This window comes from Grampus griseus (genome assembly GCF_964374135.1).
Source record: "Grampus griseus genome assembly, chromosome: 19".
NCBI classification, from domain to species: Eukaryota; Metazoa; Chordata; class Mammalia; order Artiodactyla; family Delphinidae; genus Grampus; species Grampus griseus.
In genome coordinates this window covers 40,253,807-40,281,618 of record NC_139013.1, presented here as the reverse complement: position 1 = coordinate 40,281,618, position 27,812 = coordinate 40,253,807, and the positions used below count along the sequence as shown (strand labels likewise).

At 39.5% G+C, this 27,812-nt stretch overlaps 1 protein-coding gene across 1 annotated transcript in view; it reads right to left on the bottom strand.

Moving 5' to 3' along the window:
* NFATC3 (nuclear factor of activated T cells 3) overlaps positions 1–27,352 on the bottom strand; it is a 134,363-nt gene extending 107,011 nt beyond the window's left edge. The window contains 1 exon segment of the mRNA XM_082676080.1: positions 27,002–27,352. Within this exon segment, the coding sequence (XP_082532206.1) occupies positions 27,002–27,104 (103 nt within the window). The 5' untranslated portion in view covers positions 27,105–27,352.
* Positions 27,353–27,812: the final 460 nt, after the last annotated feature.

Genomic DNA, 27,812 nt, shown 5'->3' with positions numbered 1-27,812 from the left:
ACTCCCTGACTTCAGACTATACTACAAAGTTACAGTAATCAAGACAATAGGGTGCTGGCACAAAAACAGAAACACAGATTAATGGAACAAGATAGAAAGCCCAGAGATAAACCCACACACCTATGGTCAACTAATCTATGACAAAGGAGGCAAGGATATACAATAGAGAAAAGACAGTCTCTTCAATAAGTGGTGCTGGGAAAACTGGACAGCTACATGTAAAAGAATGAAATTAGAACACTCCCTAACACCACACACAAAAATAAATTCAATATGGATTCGAGACCTAAACGTAAGACCAGACACTATAAAACTCTTAGAGGAAAACATAGGAACAACACTCTCTGACATAAATCACAGCAAGATCTTTTTTGATCCACCTCCTAGAGTAATGGAAACAAAAACAAAAATAAACAAATGGGACCTAATGAAACTTCAAAGCTTTTGCACAGCAAAGGAAACCATAAACAAGACGAAAAGACAACCCTCAGAATGGGAGAAAATATTTGCAAACAAGTCAATGGACAACGGATTCATCTCCAAAATATATGAAGAGCTCATGCAGCTCAATGTTAAAGAAACAAACAACCCAGTCCAAAAATGGGCAGAAGACCTAAATAGACATTTCTCCAAAGAAGACATACAGATGGCCAAGAAGCACATGAAAAGCTGCTCAACATCACTAATTATTAGAGAAATGCAAATCAAAACTACAATGAGGTATCACCTCACACCAGTTAGAATGGGCATCATCAGAAAATCTACAAACAACAAATGCTGGAGAGGGTGTGGAGAAAAGGGAACCCTCTTGCACTGTTGGTGGGAATGTAAATTGATACAGCCACTATGGAGAAGAGTATGGAGGTTCCTTAAAAAACTAAAAATAGAATTACCATATGATCTAGCAATCCCACTACTGGGCATATACCCAGAGAAAACCATAATTCAAAAAGACGCATGCACCCCAATGTTCACTGCAGCACTATTTACAATAGCCAGGTCATGGAAGCAATGTAAATGCCCATCAACAGACAAATGGATAAATAAGTTGTGGTACATATATACGATGGTATATTACTCAGCCATAAAAAGGAATGAAATTGGGTCATTTGTTGAGACATGGATGGATCTAGAGACTGTCATACAGAGTGAAGTAAGTCAGAATGAGAAAAACAAATATCGTATATTAACGAATGTATGTGGAACCCAGAAAAATGGTTGAAAAGATGAACCAGTTTGCAGGGCCGACGTTGAGACACAGATGTAGAGAACAAACGTATGTACACCAAGGGGGGAAAGCCGCGGTGGGGTACGGATGTTGGTGTGATGAATTGGGCGATTGGGATTGACATGTATACACTAATGTGTATTAAATTGATGACTATTAAGAACCTGCTGTATAAAAAAATAAATAAAATTAAATTAAAAATTAAAAAAAAAAAGATACCATCAATATGGACTTCCCTGGAGGCTCAGTGGGTAAGAATCCGCCTGCCAACAGGTTCGATCCCTGGTCCAGGAAGATCACATATGCCACAGAGCAACTAAGCCCGTGTGCCAAAACTACTAAGCCTGCTCTATAGAGCCCGAGAGCCACAACTACTGAGCCTGCATGCCACAACTACTGAAGCCCGCGCACCTAGAGCCCATGCTCCACAACAAGAGAAGCCACTGCAATAAGAAGCCCACACACCACAATGAAGAGTAGCCCCTCCTTGCCACAACTAGAGAAAGCCCACACACAGCAACGAAGACCCAACACAGCCGAAAATAAAAATAAATTAATTAATTTTTTAAAAATGGGCAAAGGACTTGAATAGACATTTCTCCAAAGAAGATACATAAATTGCCAACAAGCACATGAAAATATGTTCAACATCATTGGTCATTAAGAAAATGCAAATCAAAACCACAATGATACCACTTCAGACCCACTAGAATGGCTTCAATTTTAAAACAAAAATAAACAAAAAGAAAAGGAAAGAAAAAACAAACAAAAAACCCGTAGAAAATAACAAGTGTTGTGTTGGTGAGGATGTGGAAAAACAGGAATCCTTATAATGGTTGTGGCCAAGTAAAATGGTGCAGATGCTAAGGAAAACAATTTGACATTGCCTTAAAAAGTTAAACATAAAATTACCACAGGACCCAGCAATTCTACCTCTAGGTATATACCCAAGAGAATGCAAATATATGTCTTCAAAGAAGCTTTGACACAAATATTTACAGCAACATTACTCATAATAGCCATAAGGTAGAAACAATAAAAATGATCATCAATGAATGAATAGGGCAGCAAATTATGGTGCATACATACAATGGAATACTGTTCAACCATAAAAAAAGCGAAGTATTAACAGATGCTACAACCTAGATGAACCTGGAAAACATTATGCTAAGGAAAAGAAGCCAGACAAAAAAGGTCACATACTGTATGATGTCTTTTATATGATATTTCTAGAATAGGCAAAAGCAGATTAGAGGTTACTGAGGATGGAGGGGGAGGAGGAAATGGGGAGTGATTACTTAATGCATATCAGGTATTTTTTTTTTTTTTTTTTTTGTAGTACGCGGGCCTCTCACTGTTGTGGCCTCTCCCGTTGTGGAGCACAGGCTCCGGACCGGACGCGCAGGCTCAGCGGCCATGGCTCACGGGCCTAGCCGCTCCGCGGCATGTGGGATCTTCCCGGACCGGGGCACGAACCCACGTCCCCTGCATCGGCAGGCGGACTCTCAACCACTGCGCCACCAGGGAAGCCCCATATCAGGTATTTTAAAGAGGTGATGAAAAAGTTTTGAAACTAGAGAGAGCTGACAGTTGCACAATACTGTAAATAAACTAAACACCACTTTAACTGTATTCTTTAAAATGGTTAAGTGTGTTATGTAAATTTCACCTCAATAAAAAACAAAAACAAACTGAAAGAACTTCCACACAGAGAACTGAAAACACACATTTACCCATTCCCTACTGAAACTCCACTAAAGGATAGTAAAAGAATTTTTTTTTTTTAAGAATGTAAACTCACAAGAACAAAAAGAACAGCAGATGAAACCATGGCAACAGAACTTCTAGAAGCTGGAATGCAGGACACATGGTAACTAATTTAGCACCTGAAAAAGCTAAAACTTAAGCCAACAGTGAAAAGAAAACTTATTTCCAAAGAACTCCAAACACTCAGGAAATGCACTACCAGGTACTTTTGGAAGTAGAGGTGAAGGCAAAGCTGAAAACAAGACTGGCACAAAGTTTGTTTATTTAGTGAGTCACTAACCACCTCCCCAATTTCCCACACCTCCTAACTCTGCATTGCTGGATGACTGTCCCTCTAGGCAGAAGACTAGAGATTTTCTGAATAGGTAAAACAGGTTAACTGAGAGCCAGGGTAACCACACTGAAAACAGACTGATGAACTAAAAGTCTCTCTAAAACTTGTATATTGAAACCCCCAGCACTTTTCCCTCCCTTGTCACAGTTTAATAATGGACTTATACTCTGCAGACAATAGACTGACATCACAGTTAACCTAGTACAACTCCTACAATGAGGCCTGCAGTTAGCAAGTGCCACTTGTGATCACAGAATTGCCATTAAGATTTTTGCGCCCCGTTTTAAAAAATAAACAGATAACCAAAGATCATTAAAGATCCGAGAAAAGCTTCAACATTAAAGACAGAGGCAAAAAGAGAAGAAAAGAAAGGTGGAGGAAAAAGACTATGCAATAAGATGGAAACCTCAACAATAAAAGCAAAACCTATCCTCAATAACCTCAGAGAAAAAAAGAAGATATTGCAACCCAGAAACAAGAACATGTGCTGACTTAAAAAGATAAGAGCCCGTAGAAATTAAAAATAACAGTGTGCCACAACTACTGAAGCCCACGTGCCTAGAGCCTGTAATCAAGAGAAGCCACCACAATGAGAAGCCCATGCACTGCAATGAAGAGTAGCCCCCGCTCGCCATGACTAGAGAAAGCCCGCGTGCAGCAATGAAGACCCAATGCAGACAAAAATTTAAAAAATAAATAAATTTAAAAGAAAAGAAAGATCAAGTTGAAGAACCTCCTCCAAAGAGTTCAGCAAAGAGACAAAGGAAATGAGAGAGAATATAAGAATTTGTCCAGGAAGTCCCACATTTGAAACTTTAAGTTCCAAAAGAAGAGAGAAGAAAATGAAGAGGAATAAAGGATCACTGAAAGTCCAGCACAATGGGTGAAAACAGATCCATACACATCACCATGAAATTTCAGAATACAAAAGACAAAGAGAAAAACCTAAAAGACTGGGAAGAGAGAAACAGGTTACACATGAAGGATTGAGAATTAGAATGTCATCAGACTTCTCAAAAACAACTCTGGAAGCTGAAGAAAATGGAGAGCAATACCTTCAAAAATTTGAGAAAAAAATTATATCTAATCTAGATTTCTAAAACCAGCCATAATTAAGTGTGAGGAGAGAATAAAGACATTTAAAAATATGTACGGTCTCAAATATTTACCTCCCATTACTTTCCATAAGCTACTGGAGTAAATACTCCACCAAAATGAGTGTGAAGTAACCAAGCAAAAGGAGGACATGTAATACGTATGCAAGACAGGGGAAGAAGGGGAAGAAGCAAGGTGAGGTAGAGGCAGGGTCAAGGAACTACTTTTTCCAGAATAAGCTTTACTGAACAATTTGATTTTTTAAACAAAGGCATGTATAACTTTGACAATACTTGTAATAACTAAAAAAAAAAAAAAAAAAAATAGTACTTTGTAAGAAAAATGAGAGTTAACAGCTATTGGCTAAATTCAAAATGATTCAGTAACTCGGAAAGAAAAATTAAAACATTACAAAAAAATGAGTAATAAAAAAGCAAAATTCTGTGTAAAATGAAATTATATTAGCACAGCTAGAGTAGAAAAAATAATGCAATAAAGTAGCAAGAGAGGGACTTCCCTGGTGGTCCAGCGGTCAAGACTCCACACTCCCAATGCAGAGGGCACGGGTTCAATCTCTGGTCAGGGAACTAGATCCCGCATGCTGCAACTAAGAGACGCATGCTGCAACTAAAAAGATCCCACATGCCGCATGCTGCATGCCGCAAATAAGACCCAGCACAGCCAAATAAGTAAATAAATATTTTTTTAAAGAAAAAGCAGCAGCAAGAGAAAGTGAACTAATTTATACCCCAAATTCATTAAGCAGAGGAAATCCACTTCGTTCAAGAACATATAAAGAAGCTAGTACACTGAATGCTAGAATGAATGTGGAATTTCAAACAGGTACTCAATTCCACTGTATCCCACCAAAGCAGAAAGAAAATACTTCCTGAGAAGAGTTTTTAAAAGCAAGGGCCTCCACTGTCTTTAGGTTCTATCATTACTGAAAAATAATAATAAGGAACAGTTGACCAAAGGAATTCTCACAAGGGGAAGAAAAAACAGAAGTATCATTTACTTAGCATTACTATGCTTGATTACAGGGAAAAAGTCAATAGCATAGAAATGGGGCTGCAATCATAGCTTAACATCCACACGCTGGAAAAAATAAATAAGGTCATTTATTTAAATTTAGTCATCTATAGAATATGTACTCGTCTGATTTTGTCCAAAAAAAAAAAAAAATTGCCAAGGGACTTCCCTGGTGGCACAGTGGTTAAGAATCCACCTGCCAATGCAGGGGACACGGGTTCGAGCCCTGGTCTGGGAAGATCCCACATGCTGCGGAGCAACTAAGCCCATGTGCCACAACTACTGAGGCTGCGCTCTAGAGCCCACGAGCCACAACTACTGAAGCCCATGCGCCTAGAGCCCGAGCTCCGCAACAAGAGAAGCCACTGCAATGAGAAGCCTGTGAACCGCAACGAAAGTAGCCCCTGCTCGCTGCAACTAGAGAAAGCCGACGCACAGCAACGAAGACCCAAAGCAGCCAAAAATAAATAATTAAAAAAAAAAAAAGCGAGAACAATTTTCTCCTAAGATAGCCATTATAGTGTCCTACAAGGAGAAAACAAGAGAAAATTAAATCTACCTAGATTATAATAATAAGCCTTTGAGCCCATCCCATGTGACATTCTCATGAATAGGGCAAGAAATCATGGTAGCAATTAGGTAGATAAATTGTTTTGAAAACAGAGACATGGATATCAGCATTTAGAACTTATCCTTTTCAAGTTACTTATGAATAAACAATATAAAGATATCAAATATATATTCATGTTTCCCAATATTATACCATCTGTATTAATTATACATAATGGCAGGTACTACAGAAGACAAAATTCAAATGACCATGAGAAGCTGGGGAAAAATCCCTTAAAAGAAGAGAGAAAACAACAAAATGTTCTTATGATGATTCCAACACAAATACAGAACACAGTAAGACCACATTAGATGAAAATTGGGTTGTGTATCATATTTAGGAGATAGCATGGACTAACTCAATAAGCCTGGGGGGCGGGAAATCAAAGGAGAAAAATACAATGGAGAACACTGTCTTTGGAGTCAAATATACCACTTACTAGCTGCCTTACCTTCATTAAGTTAATTAATCTGAGTTTCAATTACCTCATCTGTAAATTGAGGATAATATCTACACTGAAAGTTGTTGTGAGGATTCTAGATAATCTATATCAACACCTATTATCATATCTGGAACAGATATCAAATAAATGTTAGACTTATTATATATAACATTTAACAGAACAGAAACAAATCTTGGTCTCAATAATCTGCATATTACTATTGACTATAATTTTTAACTCAATGATAAAGTTCCACTACTTAAAAAACTAACAGCAGGGAATTCTCTGATGGTCCAGTGGTTAGGACTACATGCTTTCACTGCCAAGGGCTCAGGTTCAATCCCTGGTCAGGGAACTAAGATCCCACAAGCCACGTGACACAGGCAAAAAACAAACAAAAAGACTCACAGTTTATTATCAAATAATAATAAAAGCGTAATATGAGGATTTTAAAAGTAGTCCTCTAATAAACCACACCAGTAATTCCTTTACTACAGTGATATGAATACTAATCCTTATGTCTTCAATGAGTGTACAAGAACCACGGTGTCTAGAAAGAAATGTCATGTAATATAATCCCTCCATTTCTCCCAAACCCAGTATTCTCTTTTACATCTTGTTTCTTCTCTTAATCCCTTATTACTCTTCACTTTTCCCCTGGGCTTCAGGCTACAAATAAGGATGACACCTTCCACCCGACTCCTCTCTGCTCTTGATCTCTTAACAGAAGACTCCCTCCCATCCCTATCTCTCAAATTTAAAGTTGGTTCCCTTAAGGACACTGCTTCTCTAGTAGTCATTGTAATGTATGGCTGCCCACCCACCAACTCTCAAATTCATATTCTGGGCCCAAAAGATAGAGTCAACACTCTTTCAACTATTCCTACACACCTCTCCCAGCTTTTGGAACATTTCTTACCAGTTTTTGGAAGGCCCACACCACCCAGCTAAATCACCTTCCACCTGTTATTACCAGTATCTAATGGCCTTTAGGTCACTGGCATCTGACACAGGCTTCCTCAACACTCCATGTCTACTTGATCCTAGGTGTCTTCAACATCCTTGCCCTTCACCCCTCACCTTACTTTAATATCCAACTCCCAGGAACCTAACTTGGACTTTGACATTGCCAGAGCCCATTTAACATCTGTAATCTTAAAACTCAAATTCCATCTCTGAACACTAGCCCTAACTATTCATCACTGTCTTCTCTTATTCCATTATACCCACTGCATTACCTCATCTAGATGCACAGTCTCTGAACCCCTCCCTTTTCTTTCAAACAATCTTTCACCTCCTGGCTTTACTTCCTTCCTTATCTAGTCTGTATCTCAAATTCCATCACTTCAGCTGCCTTCTTCCTGGTAGCTCATTTCCATCCACTCTTTGACCTTCCTTCCATACAGCAAATTTCAGCCCAGAATCAATGCAATCATCTGTCTCCTGTTATTACACCTGAACACTCAAATATTGCTGTGGGGGTAGGGAGAAGAAGATAACAACCATCCAGACTGGTAGAAACACAAATCTTCAAACTGCCTACTGAGCTGAGCCCTGAAGGCCACTCAGTAACGTTTTTGCTTTTTTCTGCTCAGCTCCCTCTCTTATTTTCCATATCCCAAACGTCTAATCTCTTCAGTCATCGTCTCCATAGTGACACCCCATTTAGCAAGGGATCCTGACCCTACTTGACAAAGAGCCAGTATCTCCTATGCCTCAAAAATACATGTATCTATACAAATTCTACCTTTATCCTTTTCATTTCTTCCTTTTTCGTAAGAAAAGTGACTCATCTCAGATATAAAGCTATTCTCTCCACCTATGATCTAATTTCCAGCCCCGAATTCCATCAGCTATCTTCTCTTTCATAACTTCAACCTTCCCCTTCTCTCCTTCTCTCACTGGCTACTTCCTTCAATCTCTCACTTCCTTTAAAAAGCTTCCCTGAGATTTGAGTTCTTTAGGGTCTTGCCCTCCTCCTTCCTCTAAAACACTGGTTTCTCAATAGGGGACAATTTTGCCCCACAGGGAACATTTGACAATGTCTAGAAGCATTTTCGATTGTCACAGCCAGAGGGATACAACTGACATGTGGCGAGTAGGGGCCAGGGATGCTAATGCTGCTAAACATCTTACCCCCTTTTTTTTTGGCCACACTGCGTGGCTTGCAGGATCTTAGTTCCCCAACCAGAGATCGAACCCATGTCCCCTGCAGTGGAAGGGCAAGTCCCAACCACTGGACAGCCAGGGAATTCCCTCAGCTCCCTTCAAAACAAAGAATTATCTAGTTCAAAATGTCTATAATAGGACTTCCCTGGTGGTGCAGTGGTTAGGACTCTGTGCTCCCAATGCAGGGGGCCAGGGTTCAATCCCTGGTCAGGGAACTAGATCCCACACGCATGCCACAGCTAGGAGTTCACATGCTGAAACTGAGGAGCCTACATGCCACAACTGAGGAGCCCACCTGCCACAACCAAATAAATAAATAAATATATAAATAAACAAACAAACAAACAAATAATGTCAATAATGCCAAAGTTGAGAGAACTTGCTCTAAAAACTAAATTTTTAGAAACAGTAGTGTACTGTCACTGTCTCCACTTCTTCACTTTCCAGTGTATCTGGCTTCAGATACACTGCACCTGCATCAATTGCCTTGAAAAAGCAGGTATTAAACACTCCCCTTTCTTAAAATTCTCTGTTTGAAAGGCAATAATGAAGATGAAAGCAGAAAACAGAGAATAGAGAAAAATTAATGAAACCAAAACGATAATATGAGAAGACCAAGTGAATTAAAAACTTATGTTCACACAAAAACCTGTATGTGACTCTTCACAGAAGATTTATTCATAATTGCCAAATATCAAGAGGAACCAAAATATCTTTCAACAGGTAAATGGACAAACTGTGATACATCCATACAGTGGAATACTTTATAGTGATAAAAAGGAACTAGATATTTATTCATACAATGACACAGATGAATCTTAAATGCATTTTGCAAAGTGAAAGAAATCAGACATAAAGGTAAGAGGAAGTGGGTGAATTTTTAAAATAATGAAACTGTTCTATATGGTATTAGGGTAAGGAATAAATAAGTCTATGCATTTGCCAAAGCCCAAAGAACTATACATCACAAAGAATGAAACTTTAACCTATGAACTTTAAAAAAATCAACCAGGGGGACTTCCCTGGCGGTCCAGTGGTTAAGACTTCGCCTTCCAATGCAGGGGGTGAGGGTTTAATCCCTGGTCGGGGAGCTAAGATCTCACATGCCTTGCGGCCGAAAAACCAAAGCATAGAACAGAACCAGTATTGTAACAAAATTCAAAAAAGACTTTAAAAATGGTCCACATCAAAAAAAATCTTTAAAAATAAAATAAATAGGGCTTCCCTGGTGGCGCAGTGGTTGAGAGTCCGCCTCCCGATGCAGGGGACACGGGTTCGTGCCCCGATCCGGGAAGATCCCACATGCCGCGGGCCAGCTGGGCCCGTGGGCCATGGCCACTGAGCCTGCGCGCTCCGCGGCGGGAGAGGCCACAGCGGTGAGAGGCCCACGTACCGCAAAAATAATAATAATAATAATAAATAAAATAAAATAAAATAAATAAAAAATCAACGAGGGGTATGGGGGATTCTAGGATGGAATGCACACCATGTGAAAAGAATGTACTGCTACAAGCATATGATATAATCTCAAACAGTATCCAGAATACCAGAATATATAAAGAACTCTTAAAACTCAACAACAAAAAGACAAACAACTCAATTTAAAAATGGAAGTATTTTTAGGACTTGCATACACATTTCAGCAAAGAAGATGTAAAAATAGCCAGTAAGCACATGAAGATGTTCAACATTGTTAGTCGTTACAGAAATGCAAATCAAAACCACAGTGAGAGACCACAATAGAAAAATAACAAGTATTAGCAAGGATGTGGAGAAACTGGAACTCTTGTACACTGCTGATAGGAATAGAAAATGGTGCAGCTAGTCTGGAAAACAGTTTGGCAGATTCTAAAATTTATATGGAAAGGCAAAAGGTTTAGAATAGCCAAAACAATCTGGAAAAGAACAAAGTTGGAAAAATGACACTATCTGATTTCAAGAGTTACTATAAAGGTACAGAAATGACAGTGCAGTATCTGTAAAGAACAGACACACAACTCAACATAGAACACAGCCAAAAAATAAACTCACACCATCAACTGATTTTTGAAAAAGGTGCAAAGGTAATGCAGTGGAAAAGGATAGCTTTTTCAACAAATGGGGCTGGAAGAACTGGATATCCATATGTAAAAACAATGAACTTGGGTCCATACTTCACACCATACACACAAAAAATTAACTCAAAATAGAACACAGACCTAAATACAATACCCAAAACTATAAAACTCCAAAAGAAAACCTTGGTGAAAATCTCTGTGAACTAAGGTTAAGCAGATTTCTCTCTTTTTTTTTTTTGCAGTTTATTTTATTTTTTGAAAGTTTATATACTTCATTTATAGTTATTATAAAATGTTAGCTATACTCCCCATGTTGTACAATATATACTTGCAGCTGTTTTTCTATTTAGTAGTTTGTACCTCTTAATCCTCTACCTCTTTATTGCCCCTCTTCCTTTCCCTCTCCCCACTGGTAACCACTAGTTTGTTCTCTATGAGTCTGCTTCTTTTTTGTTATACAGGTTAGGCAAAGATTTCTCAGCTGTAACCAAAAGCACAATCCATAAAAGAACAAATTGATAAATCAACTTCATCAAAACTAAAAACCTGTGCAAAAGACACTGTTATTGAAAAGACAAGCCACAGATAAAGAGAAACTCTTTGCAAAGCATATATCTGATAAAGGACTTGTGTCTAAAAAAAGTAAACATTGCTCAACACTCAACAATAAAAAAATTTTTAAAGATGCAAAGACTTCAACAGATGCTTGACCAAAAATGATACACAGATGATAAAAAAAAGATGCTTAATAGTGTTAGTCATTAGGGGAATATCAATTAAAACCATAATGAGATATCGCTACACACACATTCAGAATGGCTAAAATAAGAAATGCTGATAATACCAAATGCTGCCTAAGATGCGGAGAAACTGGGTAACCTGTGCACTACAGGTGGGAATGTGAAAGTGTGGCAATTCCTTATAAAACTTAACTCACATATTGCAGGTTGGGCGGCAACTGCACTTTTAGTCATCTATACAAGAGAAATGAAAACTTATATCCACACAGAAATCTACACACAAATGTTCACAGTAACTTTATTCATAACAGCCAATAACAGGAAATAACCAAATGTCCTTCAATGGGTAAAAGGTTAAACAAATTGTAATACATCTGTATCATGGAATACTACTCAGTAATTAAAAGGAACAAATTTAATATACATAACAACTTGGAAGGATCACCAAGGAATTATACTGAGTGGAAAAGCCAATCTCAAAAGGTTAAATAGTACAATATATGACTCAATTTATATAACATTTTTTAAAAATAAAATTATAGAGATAGAGAACAGATTAGTGGTTACCAGGAATTAGAGACTGGGGTAGGGAGGTGGGAGGGAAGTAGGGCGGCTATAAAGGGATTAATGAGATGGAACTTTGTGGTAATGAATAGTTCTGCATCTTGATTGTGGCAGTGGATACACGAACCTACACATGTGATAAAATTGCACAGAACTTACATGGGAAAAGAATCTAAAAAGAGTGGATATATGTATATGTATAACTGATTCACTTTGCTGTACAGCAGAAACTAACACAACATTGTGAATCAATGATACTCCAATAAAAATTAATTTAAAAAAATTTTTTAAATTGTCCAGAACTACACATACACACAGAGAGTGCATGTAAAAATGGTGACAAGTGAATAAGTTTGGTGGATTGTAGCAATGTCATTTTCCTGGTCTTGATATTATACTATAGTTATGCAAGAGTTTATCATTGGGAGAAACTGAGTAAAGGATACCCAGAAACTCCCTTTCTGTATTTTTTGCAACATTCTGTAAATCTACAATTATTTCAATATGAAAAGCTTTTTTCAATAGGCAAAAGACTTAAACAGACACTTCACCAAAAAAGACATACAGATGGCAAAAAAGTACATAAAAAGATGTTCAACAGCATTAGTCATTAGGGAAGTATAAAATAAAACCACAAGGAGATACTACTACACACCTATTAGAATGACTAAAATTAAAAAGACTGACCACACCAAAACATAGGTGAAAATGTGGAAATGTACATTTTCACTGCTAGTAAGGAATGTGAAATGATATATCCACTTTGGAAAACAGTTTATCAGTCTCTCAAAAAGTTAAACATACCTACCACATGATCCAACCATAGGTCCAAGGATAAAGGAAAAATGTGCCCACACAAAGACTTATACATGATGTTCACAGCAGCTTTATTTGTAAGCCAAAACAATCCAAGTCCATCAAGAGGTGAATGGATAAACAAAGTGTGGGATATGCATACAATGGAAACTACTCTCCAATAAGAATGAATGACCTGGGACCTCCCTGGTGATCCAGTGGCTAAGACTCCACGCTCCCAATGCAGGGGGCCCAGGGTTCGATCCCTGGTCAGGGAACTAGATCCCACATGTCTCAACTAAAGATTCTGCATGCCACAACCAAAAAAAAAAAAAAAAAAGGATCCTGCATGCCACAACGAAGATCCCGTGTGCCCCAAGTAAGACCCAACGCAAACAAATAAATAAATAATTTTTTTTAAAAAAAATGAATGACCTATTGATAGGCTCATTAACATGGATGAATCTCAAAATTACAATGTCGAAAGAAATTAGACAAAGAAACTATATACTTCATGATTCCATTTATATTTTTTCTACAGTGATTTCAGTGGTTGTCTGGGAAAAGGGGAAAAGTGTGTGGGTGGGAATGATGACAAAGGACACATGGAAACTTTCAGGGTGATTGATATGTTCACTACCTTTAATGTGATGAAATGTCCATAGATATACATGTGTCAAAACTTGCCAAACTGTACACTTTAAACAAATAGTTTATTATTGAAGGGGATCAGAATATGCTACTCCAAAATATGCAACTTTGGCATAAGGATTATTTGAGTTGAAGTCAATTGAAAAACAGCAAACAGGAAGAACTCTCTGCCCTCTCCCTTTCTGCCCAAAAGCTGGGCATAAATTTCCCTTTATAAAGGTGTTCCTCTCTCCCATACCAGGAAGAGAACTACTCCTATCTGCATAACAAATCTTACAAAACAACCCTTATTTATCACACATTTCCTAGTCACCTACCCACAACTTACACCCCACCAGAAGTCCAAACCCCCTTTTTACTTTGTCTAGTCTCTTCTCCATACTTTATCACTCTTTGGTAAAACAGCATATAAGCCTCCCAGACTTTTCATAGTACCTGGTATATTTTATTAAAATGAATCATCTTTCCCCCTTCCCACCTCCAAATCTGTTTCTCCTATCACAGTTGACCAAAATTAAAAAAACAGAAATAATCCTAGTCTCCTTCCTCTCCTTAGTCAATTGATACCAGTCCTTTTGATTTCTTTCCCCTAAATCTATCTCAGCGTCATTCCCAACTTGCCATCTCCACTCCTCTGCCCATTATCATTTCTCAGAAACAACACTGCTCTTGCCTCCATTCCTACCTTACTCAATCCATTATCCACAGTGTAGCAGAGCACAAATCTGACATTCCTGCCCAGCTTGGAATCCTCTGACAGCTCCCCGTCTTCAATCTAAAATCCAAACTCCTTAATACAGCATAACAGGCTCTCCTTCTCCAGCCACATCTGGATATTATAGCCTGATCTTCAACCTTCCAAAATGAAAGGACCATGCTAACTTGTGTTTTTGGGAGTGGTCATTAATGGGCCTGAAATGTATTTCCTACCCTATCTACCTAAGGCAAATCACTCTACTGGATTCAGGTCAATTGTAACCTCTTCTGTGACCTTTCAAAGTTAAACTCTGTCATTTACGCTCTCAGAGAGCCTTCTCTGTACCTGTATCACTGCTGTATTTAATATACATCCACTCCAATAAACTGAATCATATTCATACATAATAATACTGACACAGTAAGTTTTTCTTTTAATTAATTAATTAATTTGTTTATCTTTGGCTGCATTGGGTCTTTGTTGCTGCGTGCGGGCTTTCTCTAGTTGTGGTGAGCGGGGGCTACCCTTCATTGCGGTGCGCAGGCTTCTCACTGCAGTGGCTTCTCCTGTTGCAGAGCACGGGCTCTAGGCGCACAGGCTTTAGTAGTTGCAGCACGTGGGCTCAGTAGTTGTGGCTCGCAGGCTCTAGAGTGCAGGCTCAGTAGTTGTGGTGCACAGGCTTAGCTGCTCCACGGCACGTGGGATCTTCCCGACCAGGGACAGAACCGTGTCCCCTGCACTGGCAGGCGGATTCTTAACCACTGTGCCACCAGGCAAGTCCCACTGCTACCATTTAAAAATGTCTAGAGCAGGTGGGAGTAAGAAGCATCCCTCAAGCGGCCATTCTGAGCCAAAAGCAGAAAATCTAGTCACAGGAACACATGTGTAATTTGTAAACCCTGGCTCAGACATGTTTGAGTCCATGTGCTTCACCATGAATCTTGGTTTTACCAAACGAAAAACTATTTCTGTACTTAAACTCTTCCTGGGAGGAGAGAGGCAAGAGGAATAGTAGCAAGAGCCCAAGTCAGAAAACCTGGGTTCAAATCCCAACCCTTCTACTTTCTAGATGGTCAAATCTACCGTCATTTCTGCTTCCTCAGGTAAAATGGAAACAGTACCTTCCTCTTCAGGTTATCACGAGACTTAGAAATAATGTATATAAGAATAACTTGCACTTAAATAGGTAGTCAATAATATTGGATTAAATATTTACCTAACAACACACAAAAAAGGAACAGTTACAAACATGATCAAAATTATACACTGTGGGGCTTCCCTGGTGGCACAGTGATTGAGAGTCCGCCTGCCGATGCAGGGGACACGAGTTCGTGCCCCGGTCCGGAAAGATCCCACATGCCGTGGAGCGGCTGGGCCTGTGAGCCATGGCCGCTGAGCCTGTGCGTCCGGAGCCTGCGCTCCGCAACAGGAGAGGCCACAACAGTGAGAGGTCCGTGTACCGCAAAAAAAAAAAAAAATTATAGGCTGTGCAAAAACAACTCTAGGATTTTCAAGCAGAAATTAAGCAATTTACTAGAGAAGAACAAAGACTAGAAGCCAGAGATCCTGGGTCTCTGTTTTGTAACTAACTAGTTAAATGACCCTGGGCAAACCATCCTGAACCTCAATTTCCTCTCTTACAAAATGAAAGAATTAAATTAGCCTGAAATTATTCTGCGCTTTTTTTTTTTTTTTTTTTGCGGTACGCGGGCCTCTCACTGTTGTGGCCTCTCCCATTGCGGAGCACAGGCTCCGGATGCACAGGCTCAGCGGCCATGGCTCACGGACCCAGCCACTCCGCAGCATGTGGGATCTTCCCAGACCGGGCACGAACCCGTGTCTCCCGCATCGGCAGGCGAACTCTCAACCACTGCGCCACCAGGGAAGCCCTATTCTGTGCTTTTTAAGCAGTGTCACTCAACTAGCAACAGATATGAATTTAGAACCCAGATCTAGTTCAGTACTACCTCAAAATAATGTTTCTAAATTGCCTCACAAAAGAAAAAGACTATGAAATAATATGTGGACGGCAGAGGCAGTTCAAACAAAAGGGTAGAAGGAAAGATTTCATGTTAGGACTGAAAAGAGAGAAATAAAACTAAAGATGATGAACTTGATACTAATGTACAGAGTAAGGGATATAAAAAAGGTAAAGCACAGGGGACTTCCCTGTTGGTGCAGTGGATAAGAATTTTCCTGCCAATGCAGGGGACATGGGTTCAATCCCTGGTCCGGGAAGACCCCACATGCCATGAAGGAACTAAGCCCGCGACCCACAACTACTGAGCCTGCGTGCTGCAACTACTGAAGCCCACACGCCTAGAGCCCATGCTCCGCAACAAGAGAAGCCACCGCAATGAGAAGCCTGTGCACTGCAACAAAGAGTAGCCGCCCCCGCTCCCTGCAACTAGAGAAAGCCTGCGTGCAGCAATGAAGACCCAACGCAGCCCAAAAAAAAAAAAAAAAAAAAAAGGTAAAGCACAATGAGGAAAACGAGTGAAGAGGAGGCAGGTTACAGACACAAGGGAGCAGGAATCAAAGATGATCTTAGCTGTGACTTACAAAACTTATTTGGGGGGTTATAAAGTATGAAGAAAAAACTACACAAATCCAAACAGGAGGTGACCAAGACTTGATTTTCGCCATAGAGCAGAGAAACGGGAAGATATGACTCATTTTCAGGAAGTGGCATAATTTATCAACCAACTAATCCAATAAAAAGACAGCAATAGGGGCTTCCCTGGTGGTGCAGTGGTTAAGAATCCGCCGCCAATGCAGGGGACAAGGGTTGGAGCCCTGGTCAAGATCCCACATGCCACGGAGCAACTAAGCCCGTGCACCACAACTACTGACCCTGAGCTCTACAGCCTCCGAGCCACAACTACTGAAGCCCGCACGCCTAAAGCCCCTGCTCCGCAACAAGAGAAGCCACTGCAATGAACAGCCGCCCCCGCTCACTGCAACTAGAAAAAGCCCACATGCAGCAACGAAGACCCAATGCAGGCATTAATTAATTAATTAAAAGACAGCAATAAGCTAATTCAATAAAAAATAATTTTTTTAACTGAAGTATAGTTGATTTACAATGTTGTGCCAATCTTACAGCAAAGTGACTCAGTTTTACATACGTATATACATTCTTTTTATAACATTCTTTTTTCCATTATGGTTTATCCCAGGAGATTGGATATAGTTCCCTGTGCTATACAGTAGGATCTTGTTGCTTATCCAGTCTAAATGTAATAGTTTGCGTCTATCAAGCCCAAATTCCCAGTCCATCCCTCTCCCTCCCTGCCTCGACAACCACAATAAAAACTAATTTTAAAAAAATGTATTAAAGAACTACAGACATGGGAAATATGGCTTGACTAACAAGAACTTGTCAATGACCTAATAGTTTTAATATAATCAGAACTATGAAACCATCTCCTAGAGCTCTGGTTTTCAAACTGAAGGTAGTGATCTATTAGTAAGACATGACCAACAATGTTTTAAAATAATGAAAAAGAAAATGTGAGGGTAATGCCAGAGTAAAGGTAAATGCTACTTTACTGAAACTTCTATCTCAGTTTTCTGTGTATAAACATGTATGTGTGTGCTGGCTCAAAACATAAAATGTATTTCTTACTCTGCATCATGGTCTAAAGATTTCAAAACTCTGCATTACAGAAATTTTCAAACATAAAGAGGAACTTCCCTGGTGGCGCAGGGGATAAGCCTCCACGTTCCCAATGCAGAGGGACTGGGTTTGATCCCTGGTCAGGGAACTAGATCCCACATGCATGCCTCAACTAAGAGTTTGCATGCTACAACTAAGGAGCCTTCGAGCCGCAACTAAGAAGCCCACCTGCCACAACTAAGACCTGGTGCAAACAAATAAATAAATGAATAAATATTTTAAAAAGAAAACAAAGTAGAGAGTATAGTATAATGAGTCCCCATACATTTATCATCTACCTTCAATAATTTCTGAATGCCATTCTTTATTGAACAACCTTTACTAAAAGGAAGTAAAAACTCTAAGGAAGTGTTGATGGCAGAGGAAATATCAAGTTTCCTTAAAATGCTTATACAGCAATAAAAAAATTAAAAAGTAACATTTAGATAGAACTTTCTATATTTTCCCCAAAGACTTTCCTTATATAAAGGACAAGGTTAAAACTTGTATTCCTTTAGTATTCAATATGATTCACAAAATGTAAGATATAAATTTCAGATCTTCTTTGCTCTGAAATGTTTACAAATCAAAAGGATTTATATATGTGATATTTTTGTGAATTAATCTCTACTAATTATACAGTAAGATTAAAAATCTAATCTTAAAATTAAGATTGAGTTCTCTAGTTTCATTTCATCATAAATTTAAAAGTTTAAGAGACTGACAATACTTAATAAACATTAGGGGACTTCCCTGGTGGCGCAGTGGTTAAGAATCCTCCTGCCAACGTGGGGGACACGGGTTCGAGCCCTGGTCCGGGAGGATCCCACATGCCGCGGAGCAACTAAGCCCGTGTGCCACAACTAGTGAAGCCTGCGTGCCCTAGAGCCCGTGCTCCACAACAAGAGAAGTCACCGCAATGAGAAGCCCGCGCACCGCAACGAAGAGTAGCCCCAGCTCCCCGCAACTAGAGAAAGTCCACGTGCAGCAACAAAGACCCAACACAGCCAAAAATAAATTAATTAATTAATTTTAAAAAATAAAATAAATAAACATTAGACTGATAGATACAAGCAACATGATCAAACATTAAAAACTTTTTTCAAACATTACAATTTTTTAAAATTTTAAGCCCTTAAATCATTAAACAATAAGTGAATTTATCTGATCCCATATAGTTACTTAGAAAATATTTTAAAAACTAAAAAATACCTACTCAAAAGCACATCACAAGATCAGTTTACTTCCTATTTATGTACACTACTAATATCTCACTACTAATTCTACCCAAAGGGAGAAACGAGTTTTGTAAATCAGACATACCACAACTAGTTTTTATTTTTATTTGTTAAACCAGTTTTCTAAAAAATCACATGCAACAGCAAATTCCATTAACTTCACAATGCTGTTTTTTTTAAGTGCTTATTTTTTCTATCCTAATCTAGAACATTAAAGAGCTTGAGTAGTTTTTTTAATGTCATTTTTAAACTTTTTATTATGGAAATTTAAAAACATACACAAAAGTACAGAGAATACTATAATGCATTCCCATACACCTATCATCTAGCTTCAACAATTTCTGAATGCCATTTTTATTTAAGTCTTCTTTATTTTAAAGTAATACTGAAAAATACTTACATTTAAATATAACTCACAGGACTTCCCTGGTGGTGCAGTGGTTAAGAATCTGCCTGCCAATGCAGGGGACGCAGGTTCGAGCCCTGGTCCGGGAGGATCCCACATGCCACGGAGCGACTGAGCCCGTGCACCACAACTACTGAGCCTGCACTCTAGAGCCTGCGAGCCACAACTACTGAGCCCACGTGCCACAACTACTGAAGCCCGCGCGCCTAGAGCCTGCGCTCCACAACAAGAGAAGCCACTGCAGTGAGAAGCCCGCGCACCACAACGAAGAGTAGCCCCCGCTCTCTGCAACTAGAGAAAAGCCCGCACGCAGCAACGAAGACCCAACAGAGCCAAAAATAAATAAATAAATAAATAAATTTAAAATAAATAAATAAATGAAACTCACAAACTGTCCATTAAAGTGTTCTGGCCAATGATGGAAAAAAATGTTTTTCGAAATATTTTTACATGTGATATAAATCAACATTATTGAAAAAAGTTATAATTTCAAAGCTCACATAATCCTACCTATTTTCTAATTAAACAGCAAAGCTGATGAAAATTTAATATAAAATTAAGAAATATAAAAATTTTAAGACACTGAAAACGTATTTTAAAATATTCAAAATCTCACCTGCTTCTGAAACATAAGACATATGGAAACTGTACATTTTGTAGGAAAATGAAGCCTTCAAGTTACTTCTCCAGTGTACCTGAGACTTTCAGGCTTTCATAAAGATGTATTTCCCTTACACACAGGAATACCAATATGTTAACTAGAAATGTCCCAACGATTAAATGTCAGCTATCAATTCACAGACAATTCATACAACATCCTGCTTAAATATTACAGGTCTAATTTTTCCTCTCTTCTCAAGTTTACCGAATTCAGGCAAACAGGTGAGAGTCATGCAATATAATTATATAAACATTACCAGAAATGCTGAAATATATGCAGACTCATGCTATGTTTGAGCTAAAATTACGGCTGTTAAAAAAGCTTGCTACTGCTTGTGACTCTCCTAAGCCTCCCCGAACAAACTCACTCCTCTTAAATTCCACTGTTACTTGAACCTCATATGGCATGCCTGGGCAAATTTGATGACTTGGATTTTGTTTTAGAAGCCAGGCTTACTGCCAAGTCTGCTGTGTCTACTCCCCTGACCCACCAGGACAGCTTTAGACAACACCTCCCTTATTTATGTTACTGCTGTGAGCAGTCAAACTACTGCTTACTATCAAATGAGGCTCAACCTACTCAGGTTTCCTAACTCTCAGGAGTAATGCAATTGACTTCAATATATTCTGGCTTTCTCAACCCCACCTCTTACTTAAAATAAAACATCACCATATTGAATCACCAACTACTCAATACTAAGAAGGAAAGTAAAGGGCGTTAAACTTCACAATCAATAACACAACTCATTATCTTCTCTTAAAATATTCCATTTTATATATTAGTATTTTATTTATTACTTTTTCTGAAGAACAACAAACTCCACAATTTCTAACCAAAAATGTCCTCATGATCACACTTCATTGAAAAAATAAATACAGAGCAAGACACAAAAGCAGAGTTTGGGATATACTTCAATAAAAATACAGTAATTTTAGGTGAGGTTTACTGGTTGCCACAGAAAGGCAAGTCATAATAAGAAGTTGATTCTACAATATACCTTAAGTTAATATCTCAAATGCCCTTAAATACTTAAGATTCAGGCCTTACTAGACCCCCACAATTTCTTAGCAACGTACATAATGCCAACTTTTAATTTTCATATCATCTAATAAAACTACAGTATTACCTCTGCTAATAGTTTAGAATATATGCCAAAATATCCCTTCTGTATTGGCAAATGGGAAAATCTAAGAAAGCACAGGTATAGCAATGTTCTTACAATGATAAAGTTTTAACAAAACAATATGACATTGAAATTTTTTCCTCAATTTTTCCCCATACTCACTAAAACACATTTATTCACTAATCTCCATCACAAAATTCTGCTAATACCCTTAGGAGCATCCTCTACCCCTATCAGGAAAAGTGTCAAGGAAACAGAATATTATATTATTCTTCCAAGTGAAATGGTGAAATGTTTATCACTGACTCAATCACTTATATATTCTCACTGCATTCGAGTCTTAAAAAAAAGCTGACCTATGGTGTGAAAGTAAGGTTCAGCAGTAATCAAATCTTCCTTTAAGTATCTAATGCGCCGTGCAAACACACCATTAATTTCTACAGGAAACCATACAAGCAACTTCTCTTTTTTCATACTGATTTAAATAGCCAATTATACTTAGTATGGTTAGCAAATTAACCATCCTTCACACCATACTTAGTAACAACTTAATTCAAGAAAGTAGAAAAACGTAATTAAAAGCAAGTGACCTTCAGTACTTATGTTTAGTAAGATATGAGAAAGAAGGTAACATTGAAAATAGAATTAAGAGGAAAAAATAAAAATATCTAAGACAAATATTCCAACTCATCTAAGAAAGGTTTAAAAGACAGGACTCTCATCTGCCCCTACTCTCTAAATGTTTTAGTTTAGTATAGGAAAAAGGTCTAGGAAATAGGAGGAAATAAAAAATAATCTATCGTCAGTTTTTGTGTGCTTTTAAAAAAATGTTAACCACCATCACTTAATGAGTACCACTGGGCCAAGGACTGTGCTAAGAGCTTTAAATATATTAGCTCATTTAAAACAAGATAAAACAAAACCACTGAGTATAAATTATCAATAAAAACCAAAAAATGAGAAAATGAAATTATCTAAAAGACAGTAAATTATGAAGAACAGAATCAGATGTCCAAGCACTAAACAAAGTAGAACACTACAGATTAAAGATTAGGACAATGATCTAGAAAAAGTTCCTCAACTTCATTTTTTAAATTTTTATTTTAAATTTTTTTCCTCAACTTTATGTGAAAAAGGTGTATACTAAACTGGTATCTGATAAAACTACACTTATCATAAAGTAACTTTCTTACAAAAATACATATTGTATCTAAGATATTTCTCCCCTTTCAAAAAGCAGCAGGAGATAAGACATAGCACACCCTCCTCCCAGTGACTCTCATTCAGGACAAAAAAGTCAATGTTTAGTAATGAACAAACTCTGAGAATGAAACTTTGAATTTGAAACATAAAGATTATTACAACATCAAACTAAATTAGAGATATACAATCAATACACTAAAATAGAGCACCAGAAACTGCCCTTTATAATGGCAAAATATAATGGCAAATAATATTAATGAAATACATTAACACTTACCAATTTTATATTCTCTATTTCCTATTGAGGTAGCTCTTCATTTTGAAACTAGGTATTAAGTAAAAGAAATGTAAATATAGTATTTTGATTCATTATTAACTGGAAAAAAATCAAAGTTAACACTGTCCTTTTTAAAAAAAAAAGCTAAAGACTAGGATCTTAAACTTTCTTTAATGGAAAAATCTCAAAACACCTTGGTAAGCAATAAACTTAAAAAGTCAGTTACTGGCGATGTATGTTTATGTATAGCTCATTCACTTTGTTATACAGCAGAAACTAACACACCACTGTAAAGCAATTATACTGCAATAAAGATGTTAAAAAAAAGTCACAACAGGGCTTCCTCCCTAGTGGCCGTGGAGTGGCTGGGCCCGTGAGCCATGGCCGCTGAGCCTGCGTGTCCGGAGCCTGTGCTCCGCAACGGGAGAGGCCACAACAGCGAGAGACCCGCGTACCACAAAAAAAAAAAAAAAAAAAGTCACAACATATTGAACTTATCAAGTGTCAAATCATCTAATTTGTACTTTAACAAGCTTGCTTAGGATATTCACTAAATTCAGCCCCTTGGCTTGTTCTCAGTCTCCACCCACTATCACCCCCACCTCCAAATATTTTTCAAAAACCTTCTGTATGGAAATTTAGATGTGATACAAGTACTCTTAAGCCTTGAGAGAGAAGGAAAACCTGCAGCCCAAAATTACCAAGATCTGCTGTCTTACGGAATTGACCAATAAAAGTCAAAGAACTGAAACAAGTCTCATAAACTTCCCCTACCACCAAAAAACAACAAAAAAACCGTTAAGGACTGACTCAAAACTTAAGTGGTACTTTTTCATTAACTGAACAAATACTGGTTGCCTACTATGTTAAACGCACTGTGCTAGGCATCTATGAACAAGATACAGACATTATCAACGCCCTCATGGAATGTTCTGCTTCAGTGAGGAAGAGAATTCAGAAACAAGTAAACTCACTGATATGACCCAATACTGATCTGAATCCTAGTAAGCAATTTTACTCTCATGGCCCGCTTTACTTCATCTTACCATCCTAAATGTAGGTCAGTTAATCCACTGAGTTCCTTCAAACTACACACTCATAATTATGCATAGTAAAATGAAATCAGGGACTTCCCTGGTGGCACAGTGGCTGAGAATCCGCCTGCCAATGCAGGGGACACAGGTTTGATCCCTGGTCCCAGAAGATCCCACAAGCGGCGGAGCAACTAAGCCAGTGCGCCACAACTACTGAGCCTGCGCTCTAGAGCCCAAGAGCCACAACTACTGAGCCCGAGTGGCCACAACTACCGAAGCCCATGCACCTACAGCCCGTGCTCCACAACAGAAGCTACCGCAATGAGAAGCCTGCCAAAAATAAAACAATAAATTTTTTAAAAAAGAAATGGATTTATTTAAAAAATGAAATTAATCTTGTGGACAAATAACTTTGAAACCTTAGTTTTGAATAGCACATCCTTTTCAATAGAATGTAAAAATTAGCTGCTAGGTATTCATAGCAGCACTATTTACAATAGCCTAAAGGTAGAAACAGCTCATGTCCTGTCCATTTATGGATGAATAAACAAATTGGAGTATATATACAATAGAACGTGATTCCGTCATTTAAAAAGAATGACGGGGCTTCCCTGGTGGCGCAGTGGTTGAGAGTCCGCCTGCCGATGCAGGGGACACGGGTTCGTGCCCCGGTCCGGGAAGATCCCACATGCCGCGGAACGGCTGGGCCCGTGAGCCATGGCTGCTGAGTCTGCGCGTCCGCAGCCTGTGCTCCACAACGGAAGAGGCCACAACGGTGAGATGCCCGCGTACCGAAAAAAAAAAAAAAAAGAATGATGTACTGCGATGTTCTACAGCATGGATGAACCACAAAAACACTATGCTAAGTGAAAGAAGCCAGACACAAAAGGTCACATATGTATGATTCCATTTACATGAAATATCCAGAATAGGTAAATCCATAGAGACAGATCCCAGATTAGAGATTCGGCTGCCAGGGACCTGAAGGGGAAAAGGGAGAATGAGGAGCAACTGCTTAGTGGGTTTGGGGTTTCCTTTTGGGGTGATGAAAATGTGTTGAAATTAGATGTGGTGACTGCACAACACTGGGAATGCACTAAATGCCACTGAATCATTCAATTAAAAATGGTTTATGTCATGTGTATTTCAACCTAATTTTTTTTAATTTACAAAAAACAGCTACTAGAGGAGATATGAAGATGTATGTATATGTATAGCTGATTCACTTTGTTATACAGCAGAAACTAACACACCACTGTAAAGCAATTATACTCCAATAAAGATGTTAAAAAAAAAAACAGACTGCTTTAAAGTGGACTTTTTGTCACAAATAAAACTGCTCAAGTTTAACTTTGGGAAAATCAGTTGTAAATCAAGTTTCAAACCTTAACTCCTCTAGACCCATTTAATATCAAAATGTTTTTTTTACGGGTTTTATGGCAAAAATCATTCCTTAAATAGCTGTATTCATAGCATTTAAATGTTATTTAATGTTTTGGACGTACATACAACTCCTACTTGATGATAATTCTTTATTACTCATATGTTTGGTTAACATCTTTATTGATCATATATTTGGTATTTAATGTGCTCTAATCAAGTTTGTGCCCAATAAAGGTTTGCTGACATCATCAACTGTTTATTTTCTTTATAATGAAAATACTCATTCAAACAAGATTTTATTTTGTTAAATCCCCATAATTAAAGTACAATTCAATGCAACCTTCTCTACCAATGCCACTTTCCCCCCGTTTCTACCTCTATTATAAGCTGCACCACCATTCAGTCAGCCTAGTAGCACAGTTATTTGGGTTATGTGCCCCCCATTCCATTTCCCAAGCTCCTTGAGGTGCCTCAGTTCTTTCTGCATCCATCATAACACTACCTAACACTACCTTGAGCATAATAGGTGCTCAAATGATGTCAGTGGAATTGAAAAAAATGCAGCCAACAAATAACTACTGTAAATTATTTACTATGTTGAGAAAGACATCTAACATATAAAGACTAATAGGGCTCATAATACAATACAAATATTTCCCAGAGAATCCTTATGCCATACGTTCAGATATGTTTTTCAGTGCAACCCTACAGAACAGTCTATTGAACATCAATATGAACATAAAGTAATTCACCTAACACCGGAAAAAATAAAAGGGGATTAGTCTTATCCATCTCCCTTTTGAAGTTCACCTGCATAAGTAATAAGGAAACTGAACTTAATGAACCACAGTATTCCAAACCAGGTCACAGGAGAGTCCCCAACCATCCTGTTCCTATTTCCTGATTGGTCTGACCTCCAAACATTATGGTGCCCAGCTTTTCACGCTCTCCTTTAAAACCCAACTCATGATCTCCTTTAAAACATCTTCCGAGGTGAGCTTTTTCTTAAAAACTGACTTCCAGAACTTTCTAGGAAAATTACAAACACGGCACCCCACTTTTAAATATCTTCCGAAAGACTTAGCTCAAAAAAAAGAAACCCAGTTTTCGGAAAAGTCCCGTTATAGTTACACTTCGAATTAAATGTGGGCCATTAACATGCACAAGTGGAAGTTAACACTACAGCGTAACTCTCCTAGCAGAGTAGGTTTAAACAGACATGTGCACGAATTTTAGAGAGCTCCTGCACTTTCAGAATGCGCATCTTTCAAATGAAGATTGCTTTTAAAACCTAGAATAGATGAAAAACCAAACCTGCTTACACTTCACAGGGACATTTCCTCCGCACCACGCTGGCAAAGCAGCAAACCAGAGGCCACCTGGGCAGCGACCCCGACCCTCGGCCTCCAAACCCCGGCGTCCACTGGCCACAGGCGTCCCGGAGTCCAGTTCCCCACTAGTTTGCTTCCAGCCTAGCCCGCGGCCACTTCCACGTCGCTGCGACCCACACGCCTCCTCAGCGGTTTAAATCCGCTCTTCACTCACCCCCCCCCCACACCCACATACACACGTTACCACTCACCCACACACACACACGATGTTACCAGACATCACCACACATACACACATACACACATACACACACACACATACACACATACACACACACACACACACACACACACACACACACGATGTTACCAGACACTCACCCCCCCACACACACACACACGATGTTACCAGACCCGGGACAACCAAGGGACCAGGCAGGGAGGGGGCGAGCTCTTGCGAGCGAGAAGAGCTGACGCTCCTCGTTCCCGCCCCGCCCGGCACCCACCTGCAGGCCGCGAGACCGGGGGCGGCGGTGGCGGCGCCCCGTCCTCGCCAAAGACGAGTTTAAAGTCGAGCTCGTCGTGGGCGCCACAGTTTGCAGTAGTCATCGGCGTGGCCCAGGGTGCTGCGGCTCCTCCTCAGGCGGCGGCGGCGGCGGCGGCGGCTCCTCAGCGCCGCTTCATGCCGGGCCGCGCCGGCCAGGAGGTTGCAGCTCCGCAGCAAACTTTCCGGGCGGGGACCGCGACGTCGAGCGTTCCGTTCCGAACTCTAAAACTGGCCGCGCGCCGAACCGCACCAGGAGCCGCCACCACTGCCAGTCGTCGATGCCCAAGCTGCCACGGTCGCCTTAGACGATATTCCCCGCCCCCCTACAGCGGCCGCTACCGGCGCGCTCCCGCGCCGTGCCGCGAGGCCGGTCCCGCCCCCTACCGCGCGCCCATCTGACCCGGCCGCCCATAGGCCACTGGCACCGCGGACGAGCCCGATGGCCCCGCCCCCTCACCGGCCTACCGCGTGACTCCCTCTCCAGGAGAAGGAAGTCACGTGAATATGGAGAGCCAGATAGCCCTACTACCTCTTGGGAGTCGTAGTTTGCATCAACTCCTTCTAAGCCAGGACCCGGTACCAGGGTGTGAGGTCGATAGCCCTCTAATTATATTGAGGGGCCCACCACCGGCCAGAGATCCCTTGCCTTATTAGGCAGGCCCGACGTTGGGGAAGAGGCGCCAAGAGCCTTGGGGTTAAGGGTGCGGTGACACGCGGCTGCAGTGTTATTCCTGCCTGGGTTTGGGGAAGGTAAAAGCGCCCCGGAGGGT